At 39.3% G+C, this 23,257-nt stretch overlaps 1 protein-coding gene across 5 annotated transcripts in view; it reads right to left on the reverse strand.

Annotated features, from left to right (window-relative positions):
• Nucleotides 1–2,787: 2,787 nt before the first annotated feature.
• Nucleotides 2,788–23,257, reverse strand: part of SLC16A9 (solute carrier family 16 member 9) — a 69,118-nt gene continuing 48,648 nt past the window's right edge. For 4 of the 5 annotated variants that reach the window (XM_032609173.1, XM_032609174.1, XM_032609176.1 and 1 more), the window contains 3 exons: nucleotides 12,741–12,836; nucleotides 6,266–7,183; nucleotides 2,790–5,619 (listed from right to left, as the gene is read on the reverse strand). In XM_032609173.1, the coding sequence (XP_032465064.1) occupies nucleotides 5,432–5,619; nucleotides 6,266–7,183; nucleotides 12,741–12,836 (1,202 nt within the window). In that variant the 3' untranslated portion in view covers nucleotides 2,790–5,431. Of the gene's footprint in view, nucleotides 5,620–6,265; nucleotides 7,184–12,740; nucleotides 12,837–23,257 lie in introns of all 5 variants that reach the window. The other variant, XM_032609172.1, reaches the window with a different exon arrangement.

A 23,257-nucleotide genomic window follows, 5' to 3' on the forward strand; every position in this document is an offset into this window, starting at 1 on the left:
ATTTCCCAGGACTTTTCAAAATGGCACCCTCCCAGCAGCCTTGGCGACTGTATGCAAATGAGCTGCTGACCCTGGTCCATCACTCCCTAGAGGTTGATCTAACCAGTCCCACCTGGTCTCCTTTGTTGTTATGGTGCTAGAGTCATCTGGGCTAGTCCTAGAAATGCCCTCTTAACGCTGTAATGTTCCGGAGTTTTCAGATGTAAGCTGGATGAATGACAACTTGCCTTATCACATTAGGGACGTTCCCAGGAAGAAAAACCAGGCTTATCTCTGTGGCTATGTAGTTTTAAGGTGACCTACAGCAGTTCAGCACCTTGACAGCAGTTCATTATTCTTTTCCGAAAACATGCTGCTTAGCAAAGATTTTAGACTATCACATAGAGAAAACTGATGAAATTTTTAAAGATATATATCTTTTTATTTTTGAAGGGAAAATAAAAGTAAATGACTCGGTGGGACAAGGAATGTATATAGTAAAAAGCAACTAACACGACTGTTAGGAATAGAATCCCAGAGGACCTGGCAAGGAATTCCACTCCCTCAAGGGTAAATCTCAAAGGCACACTGGCAGGCAGTGAGGTAAGGGCCCTGAGCTGAAGCTAATTAGTGCTCAGTAAACAAACGGGAGCGTTTTGCTTTCTGCCCAATTTCAGTTCCGCCTTCCTAGCAGCTTGTGTGATGAGTTCTTAAGGAAAAAAATAAAAGTTCAAATTCCCATAGTAATTCAGTTTGCAAAGTGGATTCTATGTGATTTGTGGAGGAACAGCGTGTTTTGTTTTGTTTTGTGTCAGGGCTTCTGAATGGCAATTTCAGAAAAATGTGCTGAGTCATGAATCCCTAAGGATGCAAGATTTTGACAAGAACATGCATGGGGGAGGGCAAGAGCTGTGACAGAAGGCTCATTCTCCTTCTTCTAAATGAGACTCTTCAGGGCAAATACCCCACACCTGGGCCCAGGAACACTGGATACTTCCCCTGCTACTGAGAAGCCACACACTCACTAAAGAATAATGACCACAACAAAAATAATAATAGCTAATATTTACTGAACATGTGCCAGGTATACATATGGGTTATCTTATTCAATTCCCACAATAGCCCTATGACGTGTATGACAAATGAGAAGACAGGCTTTGAGAGGCTAAATAATTTGCTGACAATCACCCAGCCACAGGAACTGGGCTGGGATTTGAACCCAGAAATCAACCCTAATAAGTACATAATTGTCTCTCCAAGTATTATCCATGTATTATTCACAGATCTCGGATCATTTTAACTGACTGTAGTGAAACTCCTTACTCAGAGGCATCTTACTAACTGGCATTCTTCAGACACAATCAACTATAGAACAAAAGGTCCCAAGATTGTTAATATTAATGAAGGAGAAATGGTATGGCACTGCTCATATAAGTTGTGTATTTATGTGTTTAATATAACACTCCCTCCAAGTCAAAGTAAAAAGGAGACATTCTTTTATGAAAAACAGAGCTCTTTGGCTTCCCTCGTGGCACAGTGGTTGGGAGTCCGCCTGCCGATGCAGGGGACGCAGGTTCGTGCCCCGGTCCGGAAGGAACCCACGTGCTGCGGAGCGGCTGGGCCCGTGAGCCATGGCCGCTAAGCCTGCGCGTCCGGAGCCTGTGCTCCACAGCAGGAGAGGCCACAGCAGTGGGAGGTCCGCGTACCGCAAAAAAAAAAAAAATTAAAAAAAATAAAAAATAAAAAAAACCCAGAGCTCTTCATTTCCTGTAACGTCCTGAGTTGAGATAATCCTACAGTGATTACTAGAAGTTGAGGCTGTCTGAGGTCATGGGCCTTTCTGGCCAGTACAAGACAACTGCCATCCTGCTCGGTCATGACCTCCCAGAGCAGGAACTCCTGATTCTTGGGACTGTTTCTCATGGGGACTTTAAAAGTTGGTGGCTGAATCTTCTCCCCTGAAGACACGGTCAACCTAGAGAAAACTAGATCACCAACCGGCTTCTAGGAGGCCCATCAGAGAGAGAGAGAGAGAGAGAGAGAGAAAGAGAGAGAGAGAGAGAGAGAGAAGGAGAGAGAGGAGAGAAAGCAGAAAGCAGAAGTGAGGAGATGTTAGAGTCAGTGAAGACTTTCTTATTTCATATATCTCCCCAAATCAGCCCCAGGCACTTGGAATGTCAAGAAATATCTTGAGTCACAAAAGAAAGATCGTATTCTAATCAATAAAATTTCATTATTAAACGGGATTTTTTAATGCTTAGGAAATAGGCAAGTTAAGAATAATTATTTACATAAACATGACTCTTCTATTCCCTAAAGGACTGGCTTTATAGCAACCCTCCCAGCTAGGCCCCATTTTCTAGCCGTGTTAGAAATCAAAGGGTTTGCTAGACACCTTTCTCATTTTGCTTTTGGAAATTACTTGTGTATGTTGTTTATGTCGTGGCAATCATGTTTCATACCATACAAAGAGGGTCATAAACCCCATCTCACAGGGCTATTATGAAGGATGAATAATATAATGTGATTGGAACAGACCAAGAATTCCATTAATGAGTAGCAAGATCAACACTAATAATTCCAAAGGGGCGTCTGTCTCCCTTTCCTCAAAAGGATTCTGTAGGACTGATATTTTAGCTTTTTGGAAGGCAAAGGTCAAAATGGTTTAGCAAATTGACTTTTGAATATGCTAATATCTATATCACCAGATTCTGGATCTGAAGTGAAATCAGAGAATTCATATTTTTACATTCAAGTAAAGTATGACTGTAATTCAGGGGGCTAAGGAAAAAGGCAACCACACTGAGGCAAAACAAACAAAAAGTATTTTATTGTAACTTAAAATTCATTCCCTAGACAATGGATAATGCACACGCTGGAAGACATTAGTAGACATGGTAAAGACGCACTTGGACAAGTATCAACATTGATGAATGTGGGGATGGCATACAAGTTAAGAAAAGCGCTTCCCTGGCGGCGCAGTGGTTGAGAGTCCGCCTGCCGATGCAGGGGACAGGGGTTCGTTCCCCGATCCGGGAGGATCCCACATGCCGCGGAGCGGCTGGGCCCGTGAGCCATGGCCGCTGGGCCTGTGCGTCCGGAGCCTGTGCTCCGCAACGGGAGAGGCCGCAACAGTGAGAGGCCCGCGTACCGCAAAAAAAAAAAAAAAGTTAAGAAAAGGTTATGGATTTCCCGAACATGATATTGGCAAAAAGAAACTTTTGCCACAAAAACATTTCCTTTAATTTTTTTTGAATGCTATTTATTTTACTTACTAACCTTGACAGTGACTAAAGAGTGAGGCATAGAAAAGTTTCCAGAAGTCTGAATATGGAGCAGAAGTCCAAGTGCTTTGGAGCCCCATTATTGGGTTATTGAATAGGATTCACTCAGTTATGAAATTCCCCGCACTCCAGGTTTACTGCCTGGAAAAACACTATTTACCGACCTCACTGAGGTGCTGTGGGGATTCATGCTTATAAAGTGCTTCACGTGCCTTTGAAGAAAGGCAACATAGAAGTATAAAATAACCTTACATATTTCAAAAGAAATGAAAAGACGATTTTGGCACAGTGGGAAGAGTGACTCCTATTTAAAGAACCAAACTTGTCTATTTATTAAAAACCCCTCACCTCCATGGGTTTTTGGTTTGTTTCTTTGTTTAAGAGAAAAAAAATGTTTCTCTGCTGTCAATCTTAAAACAGTCATTCTCAACTCAGGTTGTGCTCTCAGAATCACTTAAAGAGTTCATTAAAAATACAGATGCTTAGCCCACAACCTGGAACTACATAATCAAAGTCTCTACCAGTGGTACGCAGGCAACTACATTTTAAAAAGGATCTATAGAAGATTCTGATGCATAGCAAAGTTTTTAAAACATTTCTTTAGAAAAATGTCAACATATTAAATGTTGATTTTCTTCCTAGAACATTTTGCTTAAGAGTGAATAAAGTTGGAGGAGGGTATCAATTTCTTACTGCCTTTTTCCCTTCCCACGTACTGAATAGCACACAGGCTCGGAGCACAACGTGTGCACATCCACACACACACAAATTTTTAGTTCTGCCCTTGAATTAAAATTGGATAGTGATAAAATCTGATAGCAGCAAATAAATGCTTCACTGACAAGACATGCAAGGACTTGCAACTCATCCCCACTGTGCCCAAAGCAAATGGATGTTTCCCATTTGCCAGAACGGAATGGTTGAAATATGCACTTCCAATTTGGAAACAGGTAAAATCAGCACTTCTTGGGAAACTACAGCCGAGTGGATGCTGACAAACAAAAGTGAGCGAGGTTCCAGAGGCCAACCATGAAGAAAGGCTACAGTGACTCTACTCCTCTGTTTGGAGATTGCCTGCAACTCAGCAAACACCTTAGGAATTGAAAGGATGTATCCTCAGTGGGCACCAAACATGTGGGTGGTTCATCAAGGTAAACAGAGTACAATAAGTCCCCTACATACAAATGAGTTCCATTCTGAGAGTGCATTCGCAGTCCAATTTGTTTGTAAGTTCAACAAAGTTAGCCTACATACCCAACTAACACAATCGGCTCTATAGTCCTGTACTGTAATAGGTTTAAAATACTTTTTCACACAAATAATACATAAAAAACAAACACAAGAAATAAACACTTTTAATCTTACAGTATAGAACCTTGAAAAGTACAGTAGTACCAGCTACATCATGACTGCTTTTACGCTTGCTTCTGGACATCCTGGGCTTGAAATAAAGATACTGTACCACTGTACTCTATACAGTACTGTGAAGTACACAAAAGCGCAACCACTCGCAGAGGACGCGCGCACGTGACAATCTACGCCAGACACGTGAACTAACTTACGTGATTAGACATGCGAACGCACTCCATATCTTTGAAAGTTCGCAACTTGAAGGTTCACGGGTAAGGGACTTACTGTAATGAAAACTGGTGACGGTAGTTTAAAATATCATTTTTAAAAAGTGATCAATTTTGTGCCACCGCAATTCTTAACGCTGTCTTAGGAACCCCTTTCATTTCCTGACTGGCTCGAAGTCTTCTATTTACTAGCGAGGCTAGCAGAGAGGAGAGAGTGATTTAGTCCCTGGCAGGCTACACACATATCTCGTCACGCTGCTTGCACCAGTTTTGAAATAGCTAGAGTCTCCTCTGGCTGCCTTGCAATGGAACTAATGGAGTCTGCAGAGAAATCATATTTCTTTACACAGAGAAAGCCTTCTGAGGCTGGCCAAAATGACCACAATGTCCAGAACTCATCGATAATAGTAAAACAGAATAGTCCCACTTCTTGGAAAAAGGAAAAAAGAGAAAAAAAAAAATACAGGAGATAGAGGCTACATATACAGTACATAGAGAATAGGATATGTAAAAAAAAAAAAAATTCATCCATATCAGGCACAGTGCAATTTTGCTATGAGAAAACAGTCCTCAGTGCCTTCCAATATTCCTCTAAACATTAGAGGAATTAGAGGCGACTTTGTACAAAAAGGTTGTTGGAGCTGGCTTGGGGAGTTGCTTGTTGCACGTATCCCAGGAAGGCAAGGCTGCCAGCAGCAGAATAAAACCTCCCAGCAGGACGCAGAAGCCACTAAAATAAAATGCAGTGTCATAGGTGTGGGTCCAGTCATAAAACCAACCTGAAAAGGGAGGAAGAAAAAAGTGAGTTTGACAGACATAGTGTGAATAGGAATACTCTAATTTCATCAATTTATATACAGTTCGTGGGATTGACATATACACACTACTATATATAGAATAGATAACTAATAAAGACCTACTGAATAGCACAGGGAACTCTACTCAGTGCTCTCTAATGATCTATATATGGGAATAGAATCTAAAGAAGAGTGGATATATGTTTATGTATAACTGACTCACTTTGCTGTATAGCAGAAACTAACAGAACATTGTAAACCAACTCTACTCCAATAAAAAAATTAATTAAAAAAATTTATATACAATGCAGATTAGGATATATATTACCCAATCTACTCCCAAAGTGGCCTAATGGGAGTTAGAGGAGGAGAATTTCTCAAATAGTTGGACAAGAATAAGCAGGCATTTTGGGTTTCTCCCAGATGAAGAACAAACACAGATTCCTGAGCAAGTGTACTGGCTTTTCCAACTACATCAAAGTGATTTTGAATAAATCACGATCAGGAGACATTCCACGCAGATTTATGTTGTATAAATCTGTGCTATTATTACACTATGAATTTCTGTATCCAGAGATGTTACAAAGAAGAACAGTAAAGTGGATTGACTTTAAGATAAATCTCTTACCAACAATTGGTGGTCCAAGGCTATTTCCAAGTCCAGCAAAGAACATTAATATCCCGTAGGCATGGGCTAATTTTTCAATTCCCACAGTCTTCGTGGTCACATAAGGAAAGATGGACCAATTACCAGTAAGAAACCCTAGGATCCCAGAAAGTAGTGCCAAAGTGACATAACTTTTGGCAAATGGAATTGCACACAAGGCCAGGCTCATAATTATTAAGGTAGCTACGTAAAGATATAAGGTATTAATCCACTTGAAGTCAGCCAGTATCCCTAAAATGAGTTTACCAACTGCTGTCATAATGCCAATAATGGAAATAAGTGGCATAGGAAACTCTTCTTCTTTCACATTTGAACTTCTTGCTACATCTTCCATAAGTAATGAAGGAGGAAACCCTCCGATGTCGAAAAGAAAGATGGCGATGAAGAGGGCTGAAAATACTTTGTTTTTAAAAAGAGCCACAGTTTCTTCACAGTAGTTTTTATATAACTGCCATTTCCTCTTGGCAAGCTGTTTGCAAAAATATGTCCGTTCTGCAACTTTCTTTTTGTACGTTTCAGTCTCTTTTGTGTGTGCCATTGTTGTTGGGTTTTTAGGAAGTAGACTCTCTGGTTTCCAGTCACCACTGGCTAAAGTGCTCTTACATGTTTCCTCACCACGGTAGGTCTTTTCAAGAATGTTTATGTTTTCTTCCAGGTTCTCTTCTTTTTCATTGTAAATCGAGTATCTACCTGGTACATTTTCCAGAGCTATTTTTTCAGGCAAAGTGCAATCAGAGGACTGAAGGGGTCTCATCAGACTGCCACAGGCTAATATATTTAAAGCTAAAGCACCTACAATCAGCAGGCATCCATCCAGTCCATAGAACTCAATCAGCAGTCTCTGCAGAGCGGCGTATATAAAAAGTCCAATGCTTGAACCTAAAAAGGAAATGGTAACTGTTTAATCTCTTATCATTTGGGCCTCTCGGGACAAGCATTATTAGTATTACAATTTGATTTCTTTTTTTACACTGGCATTCATGTGTGTGCCTTCATATTAAAATCACAGCAAGAATGCTGAAGATAGTAACAACAATAGTGACAATTTATTTTAAGAATTCGCATTTGTATGTCAGACACTGCGTTAAACACATTACTTCGCACCATCTTGTTTCATCCGTACAATAACCCTATTGGGTAGGTCCTATTATTATTCCCAGTCTACACTTGAAGTGACCTAGGGCTAGAAAGTTTGAGAAATTTGCCACACATCAGAGAGCTGTAAATGCCATAAGAAGGATTCACACCCAGTCTTGACACCAGGAGCCCAACGTCCTTAACAAATACCTATGCAACTCCTTTTTGGGTACTTAAAAAAGAACCAAAAAAGTACTTTTCTGGCTCCATGTTATGTATGCATTCCTTTCGGAAAAGAAAAGTTCTCACGTTTTATTTTTTGAGATGAAGGATATATTTTAGTTTTAGGATATTTATAGTGGTTTGATAGCTCAAATCCATTGTTAATCATCAGAATGGATGCTTGATATTAATAAACTATGAGAAGAGTAAAGTGAACTCTGATAGGGTATTAAAATTACAAAATATGCCTGGTTTGCACATTTGGGCAACACTGTAAATACTCCATTTTTTAAGCACAGATCACACTAACCACACTGGAATGGAAAGTTACATTAGCGCAATTAATTTGCAGTGTTCTTATATGGCTCTGATTTCAAGTTTTTGATTGTTTTAAAATTTAAATACCATTGAGAAATGTCACGTGAAAACACAGGAAAGAAATAAGTAGATCTGTAATAAAAAAAATAGTCTAAATAGGTTGATCATACTTTTTAAACGGTCTATACCAAATTATATCAAAACCCCAATAGGATGCCAAGCTTATGGTAAAAACCCATCAAAAATTCTTACAAATAACCAAATGGCTTTGTCTTAGAGTTATAAGAAAACTTTTTTTTTTTTTGGTACCACAGTTGTCCCTTCCTAATATATTTAAAGTTAACTCCTTCATCCCCAAAGAAAAAAAACTTCGCTTGCAAACGTTAATTAATAGCTCACATTAATGTAATGACAGCTAAAATAGTATCTTTTTGTGGCTACCAAAAAAGAGTCTCTTTGCTGACTACTGAGAAGTTATAAAAGTAGATGAATTGAATTCTGCCTTATCTTTTTAAAAGTGGCACATACTTCAAAAGTTGAAAGCATTTCAGAAAACAAACTGAAAGAATTGAAAAGAGGACCTTTCATATAATTCCATACTGCATTAGCATCCATTCATTATTAATTCATATTTTTCTCTAACACCATTTCTTTGTAGAAGTTCTAACAAAGTGCCATATAATTAGACACTTAAAAATATTCTTGATATTTTGAAAGTTCTGTATTTTGACCTTAAGCTGAGAAAATAAATAATTCCCCTTTGCTCACCAACTAACTTTATCTGTCAACATCATGAAATATAAGGGAAACATATAAAATCAATTCAATAGGTTTTATCAAACACCTATGATATGCTAAGTGTACGACAGGGCATCAAAATAAAATTCCACTTTGGACACTAGTTTCTTCAGCCCACAGCCCATGAGAATGTAGTTATGGCTTAGAACGATGCAGGAGGGAATTCCCAGGTGGGTCAGGGGTTAGGACTCTGCACTCTCACTGAAGAGGGCCCAGGTTCGATCCCTGGTGGGGGAACTAAGATCCCACAAGCCACGATGCTTGGCCAAAAAGAAGAGAAAAAAAAAAGATGCAGGATTCTTTCAGGGCAGTGAAGAGTAATTAGAGCTCTCTTGTGGAACTGTGTAAACTGTAAAACCATAATTTTTAATCTTCAAAAATAAAATCCCAATTTAAAAATCAACACGATAAAGGAAAAAGTGAAATAAAACACTAATTATGCTTCCATGCATGCCTAAAGTATGCATTATCACAAAGAGGGAGAATATGAATTGATGTTCAGGGAACCTGAAACAATAAGAGATACACTCATGCTTTGATTAAGACCAGGGGTCAACAGACTTTTTCTATAAGGGGCTAGAGAGTAAATAATTAAGGCATAGTGGGCCATACAATCTCTGTCACAAATGCTCAACTCGGCCCTTGAAGCGTGAAAGCAGCCAGAGAAGAATCATGAAGGAACGAATATGGTTGTGTTTCAATAAAGCTTTATTTATGGACACTGAAACTTTAATTTTACCTAATTTTCATGTGCCATGAAATATTCTTCTTTCGATTTTTTTTCAACGAAACAAAAATGTAAAAACCATTTTTAGCTCACGAGCTGTCCAAAAACAGGTAATAGACCAGTTTTGGTCCACGAGCATTAGTTTCTCAATCCCTGTTCACCAGGGATTAAGATCGTTTCCCCAAAACCTCCATTTCATGCCCATGTTTCTTTCTTTCAACTGGATCACAATATTTCAACTAGGTCTCATTATTTCTTTTTTTTTTTTTTTTTTAGATTTTTTTCTTGACATGGACCATTTTTAAAGTCTTTATTGAATTTGTTACAATACTGCTTCTGCTTTATGCTTTGGTTTTTTTGCCCTGAGGCCTGTGGGATCTTAGCTCCCCAACCAGGGATCGAACCCGCACCCCCTGCACTGGAAGGCGAAGTCTTAACCCCTGGACCCCCAGGGAAGTCCCAGGTCACATTATTTCAACTATATTTTGCTTTTGGGGTTTTTTTTCAATTAAAGAAAAACTCTACTATGAGTTTTGTTTTTCCTGTCACCACTTTCACTGAAGGTGGATACGACAGTGTGAAGGTTTGTGTCTCTCCAAAATTTGTAAATTGAAACCTTAACCCCCAGTGTGATGGAATTAGGAGGTTTCTCCTTTGAGAGGTGATTAGGTCATAGGGTAGAACCCTCCTGAATGGGATTAGTGTCCTTATAAAAGAGAACCTCAGAGAGCTTCCTCTTCCCTTCTGCCACATGAGGACAAAGGGAGAAGCTGGCAGTCTGTAACCCAGCAGAGGGCTCTCAGCAGAATCTAACCACGCTGACCTTGATACCCTGATCTCAGACTTCCAGCCTCCAGAACTGTGAGAAATAAATTTCTATTATGAATAAGCCACTCAATCTATGCTGCTTTACAGCAGTCTGAATAGACGAAGACAGTGGATCCATGCTGCTCCTTAATTTTGCCTCATCTAACTTCCTATGTGCTACAACTAAAAACTCCCCAATTCTACCAAATCTAGATTGTCCACAGTCTATCCATTTTGGCTCAGTGTGCCATAGCCCAGTCTCTTATGCTCTCCTCTTTAGACTGAGTGAAAGCAAGAGCAGCTCTCTCAGCATACAATTTCCAACATCTTCAACACAAATAAATTCAGACGTTAAAGGAAACCTAGGTCATACTTATAGTGACTAACACTTTTAGAGCCCCTGCCATGTGCCTTACACATATGTTCCTTTAATATTCCCAATGACCCAATGTGATGGTGTATGGTCAGACCACCCAAGATGGCTGTTCTCTTGCTCTCTGTACATCCCCTGCCTGACCAGTGCCTGCTTTACCTACACCTACTCGCATGACTGACCTTCCTATATACTGGCCCCAGGCCCCACCTAGTGATTGCTCTTATCCAAGGGGTGGGGAGGTGTGTGCCTCTCTGCTAGTTTCCTGGTAACCAATAAGCCAACCTGATGTCAATTCCCCTATAACTGGCAATCTCCCCTCCCCACCCCGGGAGCGAAAACCTGCATCCATGTCTTGCCCACCCTCTACCACACATGGTGGGGCATCACTCCAGGATCTTGCTTTGGATTTGTAAGCTTCCCCCTTCCATTAAGCCACTGATGTCTCTGTCGCTGACTCCAGGCTCTTTCTTCTGTCTTGAAGCTGGGCAAGCACAGGCCTTACAGGGTGCAGCCCAACAGATGGGTGCTATTATTATCCCCATTTTACAGTTCAGAAAACTGAGGCTTAACAGTTAATTTCACAGAACAGGTAACTTGTCCATCACCAGACAGCTACTGAGTGACACAGGATTCATAACCAAGCAGACTGGCTCCAGGATCTGGGCTTGTCACTACGTTATAGTGCCTCTACAAAAAATACAGTATAGGTAAGACCTATTATCCGTTAAGCTGCCAGCCCTGCTCTCACACCCTCTCCCACACTTGTGGGAGATGCTGTCAGGTTCTTTACTTTTTTTTTTAATTATTATTTTTTTTACATCTTTATTGGAGTACAATTGCTTTACAATAGTGTGTTAGTTTCTGCTTTATAACAAAGTGAATGAGTTATACATATGCATATGTTCCCATATCTCTTCCCTCTTGCGTCTCCACCCTCCCACCCTCCCTATCCCACCCCTCCAGGCGGTCACAAAGCACCTAGCTGATCTCCCTGTGCTATGCGGCTGTCAGGTTCTTTAAACTGCCTTCCAACTGCTCTGGGTTCTCCATCTTTTGTTTTTTCTCTTTCTTCTCCCAGTTCTGCCTTAGCCATGCCCTCAGACTCCGGTCCTGTTTCCTCCTAGGCCATGATTCACATTTCTTTCCTGGCAATGCTTCCTTAAACCACCTTGGGGAAATACCCAGCTCGATTTAATTTGATGTGGAAGCACTCTGTTGCCACTGCATTGGCCTCAGGAACAAAACATTAGTTTGGATCCCGCTGCCAGATACACTACTGAAGTACTTCAGCTTATCTGAAAGTCTGACCTCCCAGGAATATCTACGCACGAACAAGTAGCAATGTAAACTTAAATACAAGTTTTAGTAAGCTTGGCAGCTTTATCTCCTAAGCAAACTCCTAAAGCATTGGCCACAGAAATTTTGATAAGTTCTCTAAATAGCTTAGAAAAAAAATCCATCGGAAAAGGAAAATACCACTTTACAATATCAGAGCAAGAAGGCTTTTACACTTACACACTGACACACACACACACAGCTGCTCCCTCCCCACCCCGTCAACAGTGATTCATCTCTTGATTATTAAAAGAATAACAAGTGTAAACAGTCTGTTGTTTGGATATGCAAATAGACCAACGAGATGTATTCACAAACCAGTATTTTGGAAAAACCCTAAGTTCCACAATAAATGGAGCTGGAGAGGTGTCAGCATTGTTCTTCCTGACAGTGGTCTGAAGGGACCCACTTTCCTTCCATTTCTCCTCTCTTTCCCAGGGATCATGTGCTTTACTTAAGTGCTCTCTGCTTCTTTTAGCAAGGCTCTCACCAGCATGTGACTCTCAATTTACTGGACCCATAAGTTTTCTTTTCCTATATTATACTGGACATCTAATGCCCCAGCTTTTTCATACATGTATCTTTAGGGTTTTTTGAAAGCTACACCCATATTTACAGGGGAAAATAAAATTTCCTTCTAGGACTAGAGTAAAATAAATTGTGCTACGTGAATGGCAGTGGGGGCATGGTTGGTTAAACATGTCTGTGCTTTGTAACTTCTAACTTTGATTAGAAGGCTGAAGAGTAGCAATGCTGTACTTATATTGAAAATGTACCTGTTGAAATCAGGCCAAGTGCAAGGCCTCGGCGGCTGTCGAAATACTGGCACGTAATGGTCACTGTTGCAGTGTATAATAAACCACATCCAAGACCTAAACACAAGAAGACATTGCACAAATTAAGCCAGACAGTATTACTTCAATGCAAGAAAAAAAAGACGTGTAATTAAATAACTCTAATAGGACATTCTGTTACTAACTGGCTAAAACTCTTCAAAGTATGGGTTCCTAGATCCCTCTGATGTTAGTTGTACAGTTCCAATGAACACATTGGGCAGCCTTGGTTTTCACTCCACACCCACCCTAAGGTCAGGGCCAGGTCAAAAATATAATCCAATTTCTAAAGCATGAATGAATAATGTAAATTTAAATTAAGACATTATGGAGAGATAGAGAAAATGGTTAAACCACACACCAAATAGCAAAATTTAATCAAACTTGCCCATTAAAATATCTCTGTCTCTCTTCCACACCTTTACCCTTGGTTCAGTGTTCTTCCTCCTCTGGGTCCTCTAAACAATTTTATAAAATCCCCTTCATCATGCCAAGGTATTTTGCTAGACTTCATAGCCTGGTACACCCCAGTCTGCAAAACAAAGGCCCTCTGGCGCTCTCAGATCATCCCATCATCGCAAAATGTATATTTGTAAGTTTTTATCTTTTAGAGGTGCAAACTACCTCATTTAGGAGTAAAATGTCATGTCTTTAGTTTACAATATCTTTGGAAAAAGAAGAGGAAGAAGATGCAATAAAATATTAACAATGGTTACATTTAAGTGATGACCATATGGTTGCTTGCTATACTATTCGCCACTTTTCTGTAAATTTGAAATTCTTTTACAGTTAGAAAGAAAAACCCTTACTACTCACTATCCCCTTCTTGAGATCACAGGGCAATATTTAAGGCTGTTTGTTGGCTTAATCTTTTTCTCCCTATTAAGTATCTAATAACCCCAGTTTTGTTTTTCATAAAAATTTCCTCTGGCTTCTAACTCATAACATTTGCCTTTCTTCTGCAACATCGTCTGTTCTTGGGGATCACCCTATAAACAACACAAAAGCTGTCATCTAAAAACTAATTTTAACTATGACTCATTAGGTGAGTTATTAAGGTCATTTTCATTACTTTCAAATTGCGACCTGGACTGTGATTAGAAAGAATACATGGGTTTAACAAATACAACGCATAAACATTTTAGGAAATTAGCATTTAACTCAGGACCCAGATGATCATCTGTGATTGCATTAAAAAGTATTCTTGGCTTCCCTGGTGGCGCATTGGTTGAGAGTCCGCCCGCCGATGCAGGGAACGCAGGTTCGTGCCCCGGTCCGGGAGGATCCCACATGCTGCGGAGCGGCTGGGCCCGTGAGCCATAGCCGCTGAGCCTGCGCATCCGGAGCCTATGCTCCGCAACGGGAGAGGCCCGCGTACCGCAAAAAAAAAAAAAAAAAAAAGTATTCTTAAAGAAATGAGATAGATGAAAATAATTACACTTTAATTAAACCTTTTAAAATATAGCACACTTTTGTATGATTTAAGGGAAGAGATACTATCTCATTAAAACATGAGTTGGATTGATTTATACATTTATCATTATTACATATAATATACTTCGATGAAATAAGACCTGTTCCTGAACAATCAATTTTGTGAAGCCAAAAAATGTCACCCTTAACTAAAACTATATTTCGGAAAGCCTTTGGAGAGGGAATGAATTTACTTTTGTGTGATTTGGTTGTCAGGGCTCTGTCAAATGGTAGGCATTAGGGACAAGAAAAAAAAAGGCATTTCTGATTAATAAATACCAATGCTAGAAAAGTTAAAACAGTAACTTTTAAACATTTTACCTTAGACTAAAAAGAAAGAAATTTTAAAAAACTATTTCAAGGCCATGGGTTTCAGATAAGATCATCTCATTTTTTTTTAAGTAGCAGAAATTTGAAATGCTTTTTCTCTAAACTTTTCAAAAAGCAGAAGGTGACATGATGCTTTCCCACATCTGTATTAGGATGACCTTAAACCACCAGTTATTAAAGAGATGGTCCTCAAGGTCTTTCAATGGAGTCCATGAAGTCAAAACTATTTTCACGATACTGACATGTTTCCTGCTTTTTTCACTGTGTTCCCATTTATGCTATTGGTGCAAAAGACATGGTGGGAAAAACTTCAAGAGCCTTAGTACAAATCAAGATATTGGTATCCAACTTCATACCTTATATGTTTCATCACCACTCACTCACAGTAAAAGCAAACAAAATTTTTAAAAATGCTTCATCTGAATTACAATTGTTGCCGAGAAAAAGCACGTATGCAATCGTTTTAGTAGCCAGCTAAAGTAGCCACTTTTTCCATGTAACCCTGTATGTATTTGAAAGAATGTCTGACAGACACAAACTATGGTTACTCAGACTTGAGTATTTGGCAGACATTTTCTTGAAAACAAACAAGGAAAATAACTGACAATAACTGTTACCAATGATAAAATTTGAGCTTTCCGGCAAAAATTATAATTTTTGGAAACTTTTATCCAACACCATGATTTGACAGATTCCCAACACATAAAGATTTTCTGATAAGCCTATTGGTGATACTAACAAAAGTGATTTTTTAGCTGTTGTTTAATAAAATGTGTCAACATTTTAAAGTTCTTGCATAACTCAGAGAACCAATATTTTTCACATAACCAATTCATGATGTTACAAAATCAGACTTGAATGCTGACCTATTCAAAGTACAGAATAAACAAATTGATTTAATATTACAGAGCACGAAAAGTATATTCATGTGGTTTCAGGTTCCATATTGCAATTAACCCTTGGAAAACTATCATACATCAAGTTTTGGGATACTATCAAAGAAGAGTTTCTACAGTTACCTGAAAAGACTATTGAAAACCCCTCCCTTTTCCTTTGTGTGAGACCAGATTTCCTTCATAAACTTCAACCAAAAAAGCACATTGCAATAGACTGAGTACAGAGAAGATATGAGAATCCAGATGTCTTCCATGAAGCCAGGCATTAAGGAGATTTGCAAAAATGTAAAACAAGGCCGTCCTTCTCACTAAACTTTTTCTTTTGGAAAATAGAACTGTTTTTCATAATAAGTATGTTATTTATGCTAACATGTACTGAGTTTGTTATTATTATCTTTAAATGAATTACTAAACAAATATTTTTAAATTTCTCACCTTTTAATACAGTAAATTTTAACAGAATAAATATTTCCACATAATTAAAAGTTCCTTGGGGTCCTAAATAAAAGAGTGTAAAGGGTTCCAGGAATATAAAGTTTGGAAACCACGGCCTTAAAGCCTTCTTTGGTCTCCAATCATTTAAAAAAATTAATTAATTAATTTGGCCACACCACGCAGCTTGTGGGATCTTAGTGCCCTGACCAGGGATTGAACCTGGGCCACGGTCATGAAAGCACTGAGTCCTAACCCCTGGACCGCCAGGGACTTCCCTGGTCTCCAATCTTTTTTTTTTTTTAATTTATTTTATTTATTTATTTTTGGCTGCGTTGGGTCTTCGTTGCTGCGCGCAAGCTTTTCTCTAGCTGTGGCGAGCGGGGCTACTCTTCGTTGCGGTGCACAGGCTTCTCATTGGGGTGGCTTCTCTTGTTGTGGAGCACGGGCTCTAGGCGTGCAGTCTTCAGTAGTTGTGGCTCGCGGGCTCAGTAGCTGTGGTGCAGGGGCTTAGTTGCTCCATGGCATGTGGGATCTTCCTGACCACGGCTCAAACCTGTGTCCCCTGCATAGGTAGGCGGATTCTTAACCACTGCGCCACCATGGAAGCCCCTCCAGTCATTTTTGATCAGACTCTTATCAGTGAAAAAATTTTGAGAATCGACCTCCAGTATAAGCATAATCATTTTTAAAATGAAATACCTAAACTACTAACGATTCAAAGCATAATCATTAGCAAAATATAATTGTTTTCCTTTACTTACATAGGTGAAACTAAACATATTTACCTGTTCTAGCATTTCCTTTCCATACCCTGTGTTTCATTCCACATACTCTGGGTGAGACCACAACCTCAGAGGCCTCTTTTCCCTGATCTCTTCCCATCAAACCATACATCACGCTCTTTATCACTCCCACTGCCTCAATCATCAACCTTCCACCGTGTGAACTACCACTGCCTCACTTTACCTCCTCCAGATATTTTCTGTTCTGAACAACGGCCTCCTAATCACCGTCTCAGCCTCCAGTACTTTTTCCACCAATGTACTGTCTAACCCACTGTTATACAGTTCTCATCACATTACTCTCCTGCAATAACGTCCAGATAAACCCTCCATCATCCGGTCTCTGTTGCAAACCAAGCTTTTACATATTTGCAAGTCCCCTCGTGACGTGTGCACTCCTTAAACAGATATCTCTGAAAAGACCCCTATTATCCACTGTATCTCATGCTTCTGAGCATTTGAGCTCCTGGAATGTCCTTCTCCTACCACCCTCACTCCTTTTCCAACCCATGCCCACCTGATCACATCCCACCCGCCCTTCAAGACTCAGCTCAAGCACCAATTCCTGCATGAAGTCTTCTTCTGCAACCCCTCTCCCACAAATACATACTATACCCACACTGAATGCTGCTTTCATTTTATAATTGCACTTATTTTACTGTGTTACAAGTTACATATGTACAAGTCTCCTCCCCCAACTAGACAATGAGCTACCTGAGGGCAGGCTGTGTCTTATTCATCTGAGTATCCTGGTTCCAGGTCTGAGCCTGGCACAGAGTGTTAAAGTTATTCTACTACTTTTTCCCATAAACCTCATTTGAATTCCCCAATGTTAAGTCATATTGGCTAATTTCAACCATTTCTATCTATTCTTACTCTGGCTGTCACTCTCTCTTGCATGTCTCTCTTCCTCTCTGTGTCTCATTTCCTCTATTCATATAACAAACACACACACACGGTATGTATGTATGCTTGTGAATATATATTTTAAAAAATATATCTTTACATCTGCTTTACAATTAAATGATGCTGATTTTTTTCACTTAGGCCAGAAAATAAATCTTAGCTGTAAAAATAAGATTTTTTTACTTTCACAATAATTCATGTAACAGGATGGCCTCATTAGAATACAGAATTAGAATTATATGGTTTGAAAAAAAAAGATACAACTAATTTACAACTTGTATGTATTACAGGATGATGGTTTGGGCAAATCACACTTAACAGCCTCATTTCCTCATTTTTCTTAATCTCTATCTGTAACTAAAGAACACCCAGATCAATTAAACTGATAAGAGCGATATACGAAGAAAATATAACTGAAGTAAAACACTCTAATATGATAAAAGGCATCTAATTCAGAAATATAAAGCAAGCATCTCTAAGGAAACAGCATATGAATAAAATCACACAAAATGGACAAGCAGTAAACACTGGAAATTGTGTACATATTTTGAAAATTGTCTATGAATTGTCTTTAAATATTCTTTTATCATATACATATTTTTGTGTATATAACTAAACAGACATCTATCAAGCCCCTACTTTTATATATGAACATTTCCCCCTGCAGTATTATCTCTATGAAAAGGGAATATTTTCGTAATAGTGCATTCTAATATGGCAATCTTAAAAAGTGATGAGAGTAAACTTACAGAATCCAGACTCTATGTGTAAAATAGGGGTTAGGTGTAGCACCTAGGACTTTCTTGCTTTGGCCACCGCAAGTCTCATATCCTGGAAAACCCCTTCGTCCTGGGCAAACCAGAACAGCTGGTCACTGGGTGTGCCTCTTGGGCCTGCCTCTTGGTCATCTGGGAGAATTTCCCTTTTCTATGGTCTGAAACAAGTATTTGATCACCTCTTAGAATAGTTGAGCCAGTAGGATTTATCATCTTGACCAAAGGTTAAGGTAAGCAGTAGCCTATAATGTTCCAGAAGTACCTACTTCTAGAAATAAAATTGTGAGAATGGAAATTTGGATGCTGAAAAAGATAAGTTTAGAGCATCCAAATGCAATTACTGTTTATGTTTCTAGCCTAAAACATCTGCATGGAAAAAGTTTAAAAGTTTAAGCAGGGACTTCGCTGGTGGCGCAGTGATTAAGAATCCGCCTGCCAGTGCAGGGAACACGGGTTCAATCCCTGGTCCGGGAAGATCCCACATGCCATGGAGCAACTAAGCCCATGCTCCGCAGCAAGAGAAGCCACCACAATGAGAAGCCCACACACTACAACGAAGAGTAGCCCATGCACTACAATGAAGAGTAGCCCCAGCTCGCCACAACTAGAGAAAGCCCATGTGCAGCAACGAAGACCCAACGCAGCCAAAAATAAATAAAATTAATTAAAAAAGAAAAAGTTTAAGCAACTGGCTAGCTTTTTGATTGACATGACTTTACAAAAGCATATAGCTTTGACACTGGCTTGATTAAAGCACAAACTTTATATGCTTAGCATGAGTACCTTGAACCTGACACTGGCTGGTCAAGAGCACAGGCTTGGGATCAGGCAGGTGTGGATTCAAGTCCCAACTCTATCACTTATTGGCTGTGTAACTTTCAGTTTCCTTATCTTTAAAACAATCTCATAAGATAGTTGTAAAGATTAAGAGACAGAAAAAATGTAAAAGATTTCAGTATCTGTGCTTGGAATATAATGAAGTACCAAAAATAGTCCTTATGCTGAAATATTTTCCCACTTTTCCACCTGAGTATTATGGTATTATATAGCTCTAGCCTCAGACTAATTAGAAAATCGTAGTTCCTTTTTATAACTGAATACCCATGAGAGACAAAAGGCGATCTTTAATGGCACAATAAAAAACAAGGGCTTATAAAACTGCTAAAGCGAATATCAGAAAACAACCTTTATCTAATTTGCCATCACTAGAGAAGGAGAATCAGATTGTCTATGAAAGTGGGTTATGCCCTCCTCAAGCTCAATGGATATGCAGATACTAACAAGAAAATGAAGGAAGAGAAAATTGAATTTTTCCAAAATCAAGAAGAGATTATTAAGAAAACAGTAATCAGGTAGCTAAGGAACAATATAATCTGAAGAAAAGAGAAAGCAAGAAATTGGTTTTGAGTTGTGCTTTTCAGAAAAGCAATGGGAAATGATTGGGAAGAAGCTTGAGCAAATCATTAAGGGCATATTTCCTGCGGCCCCTCTTCCCATTCCTCCCAGTCTCCCACCACATTTTCTTTTTCCCGATTTTAGTAAAGTTATTGGGAACACAGGAGCCTGAATTACCAGGTTTGGCAGTAGGACATACAGTCACTTGAAAATCAGCAAGCTGCCATTTCATTCTAGCTACAAAACCCAAACAAGATAACATCACATTTTCAAGACAGTATTTAAAAAAAAATGGTAAAACAGAATTATGCCACCTAATACACTTCACTATTCTTTTTGATGTTTTCTATTATAAACATACCATATAACTTTAATTTTCTTTCTCTATATTATTTAATCTGTTACACAAATAGTTCAATAGTGCTTCTTCAGTTACAAAAAGCTGCTGCTTGTGCTCTTGAACTAAGAGATCAGAAAGGAATTTAAGGGGAAGGGAACAAACATTCATTAAACACCCGTGTGCCTCTCTATATACATTATCTCATGAATAGTCACAATATCTCTGTGAAGTCGTGTTAGTCTCATTTCAGAAGAAATACAAATGGAAGCTCAGAGAGGTTGGATAATTTCCCAAGGTCACAAAACTGATAATGATGGTGATGCTGGTGAATATTTATTGCTTTAACTCATCCATCCACAAAACCCTAGAAGGTAGTTACTATTATTATGTTCAGTTTAAAAAACGAGAAAACAGTAGGTAAGTAACATGTCTACAGTCCACAGCTGGCAAGTGAGTAAGATAAGATTAACCCACACGGCCCAACCCCAGAGTTGGACTGTCAGTGCTTGCCCCTGCCTGTGCCATAGTATCTTAAGAGACCATCTAGTTCATTCCAGACAGAGGAGAATGCTTAGAACACTGCACAGAATGCGTGCTCAATATATGCTACCGTTAGACTGAATCGTTCTTGTTTTTTCTAAGGAATTCATAATACAGAAGGGAGGAGTTTAGACGGTGTAATAATTTCCTGTCACTTCCTTTTCAACTGGATACTCTACTTCCAATGGCGACAGAATGGAAGTGTCATTGTTCATTAAATTCCCATTTATTTACCCTACAAATATTCCACGAGCCCTACATTCTGAGCCTACTGACAAAATAAAACCACAAAGAAGTCAACCATGATAATAAGTGTTAATAATCTCCTAGCAAGAAGTAGCTCACAGGGGCCCAATAATTACTACAGTGTGTGACTTTTTAAGTATTGAAATTAAAACTTTAAACTTTTAAAAAATTCTTTAAAATTACTGGAACCTGTAAAATTATTATTGAAATTAAAATTAAATTGATTTTTTACTATGGAAATCCAACTCAACTCTTTCATTTACCTTATCTTTATTTTGCTCGACTTCACTTAATCCTTACAAGAGCTACGTGAGGTAGGCTTCTGAGTCCGCCTTCACAGATGAGGCGACAGTCATTCTTGGAGACCGAGGGGCTTGCTAGAGCTCACAGGACCTATGTCTCCTGACCCGAAGCCCAGGGCTCTCTCCATGAGCTGACAGCCTCCTCCTAGCCACAGGGATTCAGAACCTGTTGCCAAATCAGAGTCATATACAACCTTCAGACGTGAGCCTGTTTTCTGACCCAGATTCCATTAAGTGAAGGAAAGGCCAGGATTCCAGAAGGAAGGACGTTGCAAAAAACACTATGGCAAATATATAGACAGTAATATCCTGAATCTTGCCCCAGAGAGAACTACGGTCACTTATTTAGGTATCATACGCAAGGGACAGTGGGATGCCTTTTGAGCACTGTAGGACACAGAAAATGAACTGGCACTGTTAACTAGGGGCCTGAGGCACTTACGTGGCCTACCCTTAGAGGGGGGTCACAGGAGGGCCAGGTAATATACGGGGTCATGGCCCAGGTCTGGCTCACAGTAGGTCCACTGAGTCCATGGGCCCATCCTAGTCATTTCCCCAGTTCCTGATAATTAACTGGAGCACATGTACATAGTAGTTGGTATAACCTTCTATCTGCATTGTTTCTGGCCAGTGAAGTAAAAGTTACCATACTGGGGAAAGCCAAGTGGAAGCCCTGTACGCCCCCCACCTCCAGCAGCAGCCAGTAAAGTAAGTCAAGACCAATATCAAATCCTATCTCATTAACAGAAGATCATGGGTTCATGGGGAGAAGGGACAGGGTTAGCTACTGAAAGGTTCCAACACCATAAGCCAAATCAAAGTCAGTTTCACAGGCTGGTAAAGCTCTCTCCATTGCTATAGAAATTTTGAAATTTCGTTATGGCAGTTACCTAATTTTGTCTTTTTCTTTCTATATACCCTTAGATATGCTTCCAACACAATCAAATGTACATAAAATCTTAAACAATGTACATTAATTTTTTTTTCTTTTTAAAAATTCATTTTTGGGCTTCCCTGGTGGCGCAGTGGTTGAGAGTCTGCCTGCCGATGCAGGGGACATGGGTTCATGCCCCGGTCTGGGAAGATCCCACATGTCGCGGAACGGCTGGGCCCGTGAGCCATGGCCGCTGGGCCTGCGTGTCCGGAGCCTGTGCTCCGTAACGGGAGAGGCCACAACAGTGAGAGGCCCGCGTACCGCAAAAAAAAAAAAAAAAAAAAAAAAAATTCATTTTTATCTATGGGGAATACAAATAACTATGGTATCACTCACTTTGGGTCAATTTTTAAGTCAGTGACAACTCTGGATATGTACTCACAAAGGCTATACCTTAACCTTGAAACCATGTGAGGGAGTAAAACCCCATGAAATTTTAAATGCTTAGTCCAAATTTTTGGGGAAATGCCCAAATCATGTCAATGGCATAATGATTCAACTTTCTATGTAAAAAGGGGTTTGACCTAAAAGGAATAATCCCATGCTCATGCACAAGCACAGATATCTACATTTTTATTTTCATGATTTTAGACAAGAATGCAAGATGACTAGTCAATGAATACCTTCAAATTCTACACCAGAGATTAACATATTCGCATGTATACGTTTAAACTGTATTAAGCACTACACGGAATAAGTAATATAAAATATCAAACATATAACCTGTTCTCAAAGAACTAACAAGTGACCTGCGTATTTAGATTATGATCTGAGTAGAATTTGGGTATGTAGTTAAATTTAAAATAAACTTCAAGAGTTCTAAAAGCACTACAAATAATTACAAATATGTAAAAGAGGTCAGGATCTGGTGTCAGACTGAATGGATTCAACCCCAAATCTCCTACCTATGTGGCTTTAGTTAGTAATTTCACTTTGCTTGAGCTTCACTTTCCCTCTCTGTAAAATGGGCTCACATGAAGACAGGATGAGATCATATAAAGCAGAGCCTAGCACACACTGCCTACTGGAATATTAGCGGCTATAATTTCTATTATTTATTATTGGGGAAATATCCCCATGTGAAAAAAACGAATATTGGTAGTCA

Source organism: Phocoena sinus, chromosome 16, assembly GCF_008692025.1.
Source record: "Phocoena sinus isolate mPhoSin1 chromosome 16, mPhoSin1.pri, whole genome shotgun sequence".
Lineage (NCBI taxonomy): Eukaryota > Metazoa > Chordata > Mammalia > Artiodactyla > Phocoenidae > Phocoena > Phocoena sinus.